General features: G+C 38.4%; 1 protein-coding gene across 1 annotated transcript; it reads right to left on the bottom strand.

Moving 5' to 3' along the window:
- Positions 1-1433: 1433 nt before the first annotated feature.
- On the bottom strand, positions 1434-1811 carry LOC102875007 (interferon-induced transmembrane protein 3-like). Its single transcript, XM_006891455.1, has one exon. It carries the CDS (start codon positions 1809-1811, stop codon positions 1434-1436), a length of 378 nt encoding a protein of 125 aa, XP_006891517.1.
- Between the last annotated feature and the right edge of the window lie 8729 nt (positions 1812-10540).

The raw sequence follows: 10540 nt of genomic DNA, 5'->3' as shown, positions 1-10540 counted from the left end.
TCAGTGTTTTCAGTTATGTTTCATCTTTAGTGTAGATTTCTTTTGGTAAAAATCACATACTGTGGATACATCTAAGGATAGATGCTTTCTTGCACTCTGACATTAACCCTTTGCACAGAGGCGTGCTATACTCTCTCATTTGGTACCTTTCCTTGGACTCTTTGACTTTTGATCCAGGTGCCTTTAATTAGAAGGGTGCAGGCCTGTTACACCATTGAAATTCCCTGGTGTTTTTTCCAAGGCCATTTGGAAACTCTAGCTCTTTTGTGGCCTTTTACATTTCCCTAGGACCCTGGATTCAACTGTTTCTGAAGTGTTCTTGAAGTATAGATGTATAGATATATAGATATATTTAACCATTCTTAGTATCATTTTCCCCTAGGCCAGTATTTCTCATCTTGCTATTCATGGTCTCCTTAGATCCTATTCACTCTGTCATGACCTTACCTACCTCCTTCCTGTCACATTCAACCATTGTGTTTGATCCTGATTGAGAGGACAAAAATGTGTCCCTTTCAGACTTTTGCCCAGATCACATACTAAGGAGCAAGACAATATAATGTAGCTGTTGAGTATATGGAATTGAAATTCAGGTCTGTCAGATGATGGGAAACACCTTAGAAATTTACTTAAAGTCTTTGGCCCTTGTTTGCGCCACTTCAAAGAGAGAAAATGGTAGTTTACAACTCATGAAGAGCTTTTTGCTACGTAAAATAAAACAAACAAAAAACAAACCACCAAAGTATATAGTGTAGTGTTTGACACATTTGTTGTTAGGTGCCTTTGAGTAAAGAATAGACTCATAGCAACCTTATGAACAACAGACCTGAACCTTGTCCTGTCTTGCATCATCCTCACAATCTCTGATATACTCGAGCACATTTTTACTGTCACCATGTCTGTGTGCTTCTAAGGAGCACCCTTGATGGTTCTTCTGCCAAACAGACATCTTTATTCTTTTGCTAGTGTGTGGGATATCCTGTACTCTTCTCCAACACTGCAATTCAAATGCATGGATTCATCCTTATGCATTCTCCAACTTTCAGATGCATAGGAAACAACTGAAAATAAGACTTAGATTAGGCATACTTAGTCTTTAAATGGACACTCTTGTTCTTTAGCACTTTGGAGAGGTCCTTCACAGCAAATTTCCCCAATGCAACATGTATTTTTGTTTCTTGGCTGCAAGTTGTTAATGAGTATTAGTGGTTATTGTTATAGTTTAGTCTTAAAGCCAGGTTCATGAATTCCCTCTTCTGTTTGATTTGCATTTAGTTTTACTTCTTTTTTTTCCAGGTGTCATGACACTTTATTGAATTTGTTCATAGACAGAGAAGGGTGTGTAAAGTGTAAGGGGAGCATGGGGGTGACAGCTCAGGGTGCAGTAACACTGGTGGAGGGCCAGAGGACTCAGGCCACAGCAAGGGCAGGAACTAGTAGCCTTGATGGTTCTTCATTGCCTGTAAAAAGGCTTTTATACTCAACAATGTGCCTGTGGCAATAAATACGATGAACAGGACAATCGTCAGGAGGCTGAGGACCAGAGTGGAGATGTTCAGGCACTTGGCGGTGGAGGCATAGCTCTGGGCTCCTATCACGTCGCCCACCATCTTCCTGTCCCTGGACTTCACAGCGTAGGTGAACGCCACGAAGCCCAGGCAGCAGCAGTTCATGAAAAGGGTGTTGAAGAGGGACCAGACAATGTGGTCAGGCACAACAATGTCATTCTGGATGTTGATCACTGTGGACATGATGGGTGCAGAGCTGTGCGGAGCCCCCAGCACCACCACCTTGTGTTCCTCCTTGACCATGTTCAAGGCTGAGGGAAGCAAACCATCCTGAGCAAAGAAGCGGTGCAAAGTCTTAGTTTTACTTCTTAAGGGTGTCTAGAGCTGAAAGAAGTCATACTTGCTTCATTTTCCAAAATAGAATCTTAAGAGATATAGAGATATCAAATACAACATGAAGATGTAGAAAAGGAGCAAGAATAATGTGGGAAAGGACAAGTCTGACTTCTAGCAACTCCACAAAAAGGAACTGTAATTACAAGGTCAGACATGTCCCTTCTCTCTCACTCCTGCACCTACTTCTACTAAATACTGGTTTGATTTTCTTTGTAAATTGATTCACAGACTTGGCTTTACTCACAGTTGTCAGGTTTATTAAGGAAATAGATTGATGGTGGGGGGCAAAGGATATCACACAGTGAAACTCCAGGTTTAGTACCAAGCCAGATTAACAAGAAGACATAATTCCTCATTTAATTCAGACAGCTTGTCTGTCAGTAAGAGGAAGTCCAAGTTCAGTCCAGCAACACAAATGTAAGAAGTCTCTGATTTTCTCAGTCATCCAACAAACTTTGTTTGATCAAAATCACAAGTCAGCTCTTTCTTCAATTGCTAGCAAGCAGAATTTTTACTTGGTTTCTGTCTCCAGGGCTCTGTCAGGTTGCACCTCACTGTAGGCTCTTCATAGTCTGGGCAGCTGTCCCTCTTATTTTGATCCCACAGCTGTTGATGATGTAGATCAAGGAGTGAACATTGATCAAGTGGGGTGAACCATGTGTCTGCAGTTGAGGCAGCTGGAGCCCATGTCCCCAGAGGAGGCTAAGGCAATGCATATAAAAGCCGTTTTCAAAAATCCTGCCACCACAGGATGGTGCTTTGGTAGTAGAACTCACAGGAGTTGCACTGTTAACCCAAAGGTGGTACATGCCTCTTGACAGCTCAAACTCACCAGCAACTCCACTTGAAAGAGATGGGCAGTCTTTTTTGATGTGATTTACAGTTTCCAAGGATTAGCTATTAGTCTATTCTGTTGTAATAGAAATGAATTATACACGATATGAAGCTATACCGATCCATGATTGTTATAGGAAACATCACATAATTAATAGACCTGTTGCTATGGCCGCTGGCTTATCCTACTTAAAACTCTCTATTGAAGACACAGATTATTTAAAGCTTGCTGCCATTGAATGGACACTGACCCATAGCTGGCCCTTCATTGGATTCCTGAGTTTGCAAATCACATTGGGAGAAATTACCCATCTTTCTCCTGTGGAATCACTGGTGTATTTGAACTGCCGAAGATGTGCTGCCTTGGGATGAGCAGCACAATTCTCCACAGAGTAGGGTAGCAGAGCTTCCTGGAGGATGTTCTCCTCTTCTCTTACTCAAGACTCAACTACCTACTTGTAGAGATCAGACCCAATGACTAAGAGAGATGTTGCATTCCTATTTCAAATAACATACAATCAAACTCTAATGCTTTATTGACTATGGTGGGCACCATTTAGTGCACGGGAACACTGAGAAGCCAAAACAAAAGGGAATCATGCCAAGGTAAAAGAGGTGAACAGAAGATTTCAAAGGGCAGCTAGGGAGGACAAAGTGAAGTATTATAATGGGGATACCTATAGCTATGTCTAGATATCTATCACCTTTATACTCTGGTAGCATAAAGATTGCCTGAGTCTGATGATTCAAACCTACTAACAACATCTCAAGAGAAATATGTGCAGTTTCTTTTCATTTTGATATGGAGGCCTCCAGAAGTCAGAACTGACTTGATGGCGAAAAGCTTTTTAATTATCACCTATATTTCTGTCTCATGAGTGAATAAAATTTATTTGAAATATATTTTTTTTTCTCAAGAAAATGCATGTAGCTGACCCTCATGCCAATCTCTTCCTTTCCCTGTGTAGGCTGTAACTCCGTTAAGCATTTCATAAACCAAGGCTTAAGTTTTCTTAAAGTAATTTGAGTGGACTTCACTAAATAGCAAAATATTTGTGTACTAAACAAGAATTTCATTCAGTGAGACATAAATTGAAACCAGTCCTTTAACAGTTACTCTTTTGATGCTTGGCATATAAAACCATCACAATACAAATTGAAGTTCCTGCTTGTTTGTAAATTCCTTGGAATTAAGATCTAGGTCTTATTTTTCTTTTTTCGCACCCACATATTTAGGACAATGTTGAACATTTGTTACTTAGTCAATGTTTGACCACTAGTTGATTCCAAAATATAGTCTACCATGTTTGTCTGAATTTCTGGCTTTGTTAATATGATCTTTTTTTATTTATTAGTTACAAATTATTGGAACAATTAATGATTTCTGAAGTAAATATTTGGATGCCCAAGGTAAGGATTGTGGTCTCCACTGTGTCACCTTTTAAAAAAAATGATGAAGTAAGAGAGTTGAATAGAGGATTTCAAAGAATAGCTTAATAAGATAAAGCAGAACAAGGGTATACTGTGTGATTTAAAATTAGGCAAGTGTGCATCACAATTGCATCCTTTCACTATATCTATTCAAAAATTTGATAAGCTTAATCATATGAAAAAGAATGTGACATCAGAATTGGAGGAAAACTTATCAACAGCCTTAATTATACAGATGACATAATTTTGCTTGCAGAAAGTGATAACTTAAAGCACTTGTTCAAGAAGATAAAAAACAATCCTATAACCTTCAATATATATTACATCTCAACATCAACCTTACAAAACTCTTTACCACTAGATTTTTGGCAACATAGGCAACAAAATAGGAAACATAACGAGAAAAGAAGAAAATGAAATCATCAAGAATTTAATTTTACTCAGATCCATATTCAACACCCAAAGTAATAACAGTCAAGAAATCAAAAGATATGTTCCACTGGAAAATTGTTCTGTTGAGGGTCTCTTTCCAGTGTGAAAGGGCAAGGCTAATAATTTAACGACTGATTTAAGCCATGGCACTTTCAATTAATTCATATGTACCTTAAAGATGGATGGTGAATAAGGAAGACCAAAGAAGAATTGATGCCTTTGAGTTGAAATGTTGGCAAAGATTATTGAATTTCCCATGGACTACCCTAAAGAATGAAGATGTGTGAGGTGGAGTAAGTATAGTCAGGTGCTCCTTAGAAGCAAGGATGATGAAGCTTCATCTCAAATACTCTGGGTATGTTGTTGTTGTTACGTCCTGTTAAGTTGAGTGCAACTCATCCTATGAACAGCCACCCTGAATCCTGCCATATCTTGTGCCATCCTCATTCTTTCTAAAACTGAAGTCTCTATGTCAATCTTTCTCATTGGGGGTCTTTCTATCCTTCACTGATTCCATCTTTCCAAGCATGATGTGTTTTTCCAAATAGCCTCACATTGTTACATGTCCAAATTATGAAAGATGACGTTTCACCCTCTTTGCTTCCATGAAACACTCTAGCTGTGCTTTTCCTAAGACATATCTATTTGTTTTTGTGCCAGTACATATGATATTCAGCACTCTTATCCAACACTGCAACTCAGAGACATTAATTCCTCTTCTGTAATCCTTATTCATCATCCAGCTCTCTGATGCATAGCTGGTGATTGAGAAGACCATGACTTGAATCAGCACACTTTAGTTTTCAAACAGATTATTGCTCCTCAGCATTCTTGAGATGTCCTTGACAGCAGACTTGCCCAATGTAATATGTCTTCTGATTTTCTGACTGCCTTTCTGGTGGCCTTAGGAAGCTCTGGTGGCTTAGTGGTAAGAAGTTGTGTTGTCAACTCAAAGGACGGCTGCAAATATACTAGCTGCTCCATTGAAGAAAGATATGCAATCCCCTCCGGTACCCTTTACAGCCTCTGAAAACTGTCAGAGGATCAGCTATAATTTGATTCCAACTTGATGGTTCACAACAACCACAACAATGAGTAAAAGCTGCACTGCTAACTGAAAGGCAGGGCCCAATCATCCACCAGTGGCTTCATGGGACAAAGTCTGACAATCTCCTCCCATGTAATTTATTGTTGTTATGTGTCATCACGTCAGAATCGATCCATAACTGAACCTCCAGCCAGTTTTCTGAAGCAGTTATCACACAGGGAGCTCTGGTGCCTAGTGGCAAGAAGCTGCACAGTGATCTCAAAGGGATGTGGTTCAAATCTACCAGCTGCTCCATGGGAGAGGGATGGGCCAATCTCCTTCTGTGCAATTAGCTGCCTCTGAAAATCTGCCAGAGGGTCAGCCATGGGTTGGGTCGGACTATATGGTACACAACAACAACAACAACAACAACTGCACAGATGAGTTAGTTGATGAGTTGATGAGTCAGTTCCAACTCAGTCACCACCACCACAATTCTGTGTAGTATTATCTATATTTTTAAACTCGTCTTTCCTTTATCCATTGGCATTGAATTGAGGATAAACAATTTTTTTCACTGTGTAACATTATTATTAATAACAGGATTTAAAAATACAAATTGAGCTTCAGTTTATGATGAAGAACAAATTAAGAGATGGAAGTTTAAGAGTTTCAAAAAGGTCATTATTTACCTCCCCCCTCCCCCCCAACTCAATAGCTTAGTGCTTGGAGTGAATGGTAAGCTTTTTAGGGAATTCTTATCTCGTTCTGTATGAAATGATCTTCTATAAAATACTGCTGTTCTCCACTGATGTGCCAGGAATGATTTTCTAAAAGAGAAAGACAAAAGCTAAATGTAATCAAATGGGATTTGGTTCTTCTTTTTCTGTTTTCAATTATTCTTGAGCTTCCCACCTATAGAGGATCTTGGTCCTCTTCTAGTCCTTTTATCATTTGTTTGTGTGTGTTTTTGTAGAAATAATGAATAAACTGTATTCATAACATGCATTTCCAGAGTGGATGGTATCTCTAAGATATATAACAGCAGTCTCAGTAAATGAGCTTTGGCATGCTGACATTTTAAGCAGTGTAACAAAGTATGAAAATTAAAGCAAAATGAATCCTCTGGTTAATTTCTGTGCATTGTTTAATCACTAAGGGCACTAGTAATTCTGTGTGAGTGAAATCCAATAGACCTGGAATTCACCCGAGATATTCTATAGACATACGAAATGTGTCTGCACTGATCCCTGGTCAAGGTATGAAATATAATGATTATGAGTGTTACTTTGGGAATATAGTGTATAGAGTTTTGGGGTGGTTTTCATCAGCTGGTAAGCATTATTTATTAATAACAGATTGATGATTTGCACCTGATGAGGACCAGGGTGCATTGTGCTTGTGAAATTAATTATGTTGTATGCCTTAATTATATACTATGCCCATATTGCCAGCAAATTGTTAAAAGTAAACCCAGCTTGAATTCAGTTTTGAATTCTGATTCCAAAGTGTTCTGCATATGCTTGCAGTTTCTAACCCCCAAACGAAAGTGCATCCTTAGATGGCTCTTAAGTTGTGTAATATTAAATAGGAGTTGACTCACAGCTGACCCTCCAGCAGGTTTTCAGAGGCAGTAAATCACCTGGAAAGAATTTACTATCTCTCCTGTGGAGCAAACAATGGATATCACTCAATTTAAGTCCAGATTTTACCCTAGAAGTCCCAAGGCACAATTCCTCAATTAGTCCAGGCTCTGGTTTCAGTTCAGGAATCAGCTTTTCCTTCTATCATCTGACAAGAACAGCAAAAGCTTTAACTGTGGCCTTTATCTCAGGGATCCTCTGGTTACCCCTCACCACAGTTTTTCCACAGAAATATCAAAGTCTGTCCACCACCAACACCAGTGTCTCTCTCACTCTAACTAGGGTCTTGCTCCAGACTCCCTCAAGTCTTGCTGCTCAAGGTGGGAAGCACCCTCTCTCTTATTCGAGTCCCACAGTTGTTGATAATTTGCAAGGCCATGTGTCTGAGTTAAGGCACCTGGAGACCAGAAGAGGCTAATATAATGGGTAGAAATGCCAACTTTTAAGCTAATACTGCACTTGGTAAGATACAGCTCTTTATTTAATACTGTTGCTATATTAAATACTTCTGATTAAAAGTTGTACACTTGTAAGCTTTATAATTTTTAGTCTTATTGGTTTTTTTAGCAATCAAGCCCTATTTAAAGTATTGTTAGAGAATATTATTATTGGTAGTTTCTTTTTGTATCTTGTCACAACATATATATTAAGAATTTTGTAAATTAGATGATTTGTAATATTTGTAATTTTTCACAAATAGAATTGAACACCAATGTTCATAGCAGCATTATTTACCATCACAAGAACATGGAAAAGAGCCTAAATACCCAATCACAATTAAATGGATTGAGAAATTATGGTACACTCACATGATGGAATATACTATGCAGCATATAGGAACAATTTTGTAAATTACTACCTAACTTGAGAGGGATGGGACAGCATTAAGTGAATTAACTCAGTCTCATACGAATAAATGCTGTTTAAGACCATTATTGTAGAATGTATATGAGAATCCAAGAGGGTAGAGGGTGGCAGCAGAGGTATGGGGATGGGTGGGACACAAGGATGAGGCAGGGTGTGTTAATCATAGGATCACACAATTTGTTGGGAGGAGGGAGGGTTGGGTAAAGGAAATGAGAAAGATATGGTGTGAAAAACAATGTATATGAACTTTGTAAATAAACAATGTATATGAACTTTGTAAATAAGCCAGTATAAAATAAAAATTTTTATTTTTAGGAAAACAGAAAACTTACATGATACGATTCACTGTATTATAGATGGTGTGTGTGTAACTTTCTTGAATTTTTTTCTTTCTTTACTTGCATATCTAATTGTTTACTGGGAAATGTTTCACATGTAAACTATGTAGCAACAGCTGTCCAGATTACATGAATGAAAAAAATAAAGGGAAAAAATATGTGCTGTCATTGTTGTGATTCTATTTACAAGAGATTTTCTTATACTATCCTCAGTAATTTCTGCCATGCTTAAGCCCATTGTGTTAATCGCTATGTTAATTTATTTTGTTGAGAATCTGCCTCTTTTTTTACTGAAAAGCATTGTCTGTCTCTAAGGACTGGTATCTCCTGAAAATATGCCCAAAGTAAATAAGACAAAGTTTACCATTTTGTTTTTATGGAGTACTTTAAATGCAATTTTCACATGACAGGTTTTTTTTTTCTTCTTTGGCAGTTCATTCAATACTCTTCACCAAACACTACAGTTCAGAGGTACTGATTCTTCTTCAGTCTTCCTTACTCATTGTCAGATGCATAAGAAGCAACTGAAAATACCAAGGCTTAAATCAGGTCCACTTTATTCTTTAAACTGACATCCTTGCTCTTTAGAACTTTTGATAGTTTCTTGACAGGAGATTTTCCCAATGCAACATCTCTTTTGATTTCTTGCCTACTACTTCCAAGTATATTGATTGTGAATTCAAGTAAAATGAAATCACTGACAATTTTAGTCTTTTCTCCTTCAATCATGGTGTTGCCTATTGTTCTAGTGGTGAAGAGTTTTCTTTTATTGAAATTGAGATGCAATCTATATTGAAAGCTATAGTCTGGTCATCTTTATTACGTGCTTCAAGCCTTCTTCACTTTGTGCAAGCAAGGTTGTGTTATATGAATAAAGCAAGTTATTAAGTCGTTCTCCAATTCTGATGTCACACTCTTCTTCATATAGTCAGTCTTTTTCATATGTTGTTGTCGTTTGGTGCTGTCAAGTCGTAGATGACTTATAGCGACCCTATAGACTGAAAGATCTGAGCACTGTTCATAGGCAAGCCATTTCAGAAGTGGATGCCACTCCTGCTTCCAGGCTTGTTTTAGTCAGGAAGCTCCAGCAAGCACTGTACATCATGGGTAACCAATACCACATTTGGCACATCATTGTCACAGTGTTCAGCATCACAGCAACCATGGGTTACCTCTGTGCAGCAATGCACAGACCAGTGCTATACCACCTAGAAGAATGTTTGACAGGAAAACAATTTGAACCTGGCCTGAGGGCCGCAGATTAAAATCACCCACCTTCGGCTTGGTAGCATAACTTTCCACTAGGCCAATGTTGCTCTCTCTCTATGTCGTTGTTGTTATTGTTGTTTGGTGCTGCTGAGTCCTAGACAACACATAGCGACCCTCCGGAAACTCTTTTACATGTAGTCTGTCATATTTTCATTTGTCAGTTTGTCATATGGTGGCTTACATGTTCTTTTCTTCTTCTTTTTTTTTAAATTAATTTCAGTGAACATTTACAGAGATTTTGGATTTCCATTCATTCATTGTTGCACTTTTCTCCTGCCATTCCCCCAACCCCTGTGGTTAACTCTTGACACAGTGACAATTCAGTCATACTTATCTACCTACCCATGATGACCTCATGAATCTACTTCCAAAAATTAGTGACTGGAAATTCTGTGGAGCACAGTTTCACATGCATGAGGTTGAATTCACCCAAAGATAATCTACCTTTTCTTGAGAGGCTTCTGGGTGGATTCAGTCTCCCATTCATTTGGTTAACTGTTTATACCACCCAGGTGCTCCACTTTCCCATACAAAAATATTAGATCTATCTGCTGATATTTTTAAAAAGTTTCTTGCACAGTGTTACTATAGATTTATCAAACAATTGTTAATGTACTGTTGAGTCAGAACTAACTCATAGGTAACCCGGCAGTGGCTTTTCAGAGCCAGTAAGTTGCCTGGGATGAGAATGCCCATCTTCCTCAGAGAACCTGATGAATTCGAATTGGATACCTTGAGTTAGCAGCACAACTCTTTACCCACTAGGCCATCCAAGCTCTCTTATCAAGCAAAAGA

Source organism: Elephantulus edwardii, unplaced genomic scaffold, assembly GCF_000299155.1.
Source record: "Elephantulus edwardii isolate Elephantulus edwardi_28Jun2011 unplaced genomic scaffold, EleEdw1.0 scaffold00098, whole genome shotgun sequence".
Taxonomy (NCBI): Eukaryota; Metazoa; Chordata; class Mammalia; order Macroscelidea; family Macroscelididae; genus Elephantulus; species Elephantulus edwardii.
The sequence above is the reverse complement of the archived record's forward strand: the minus strand, read 5'-3'. Positions and strand labels throughout refer to the sequence as shown.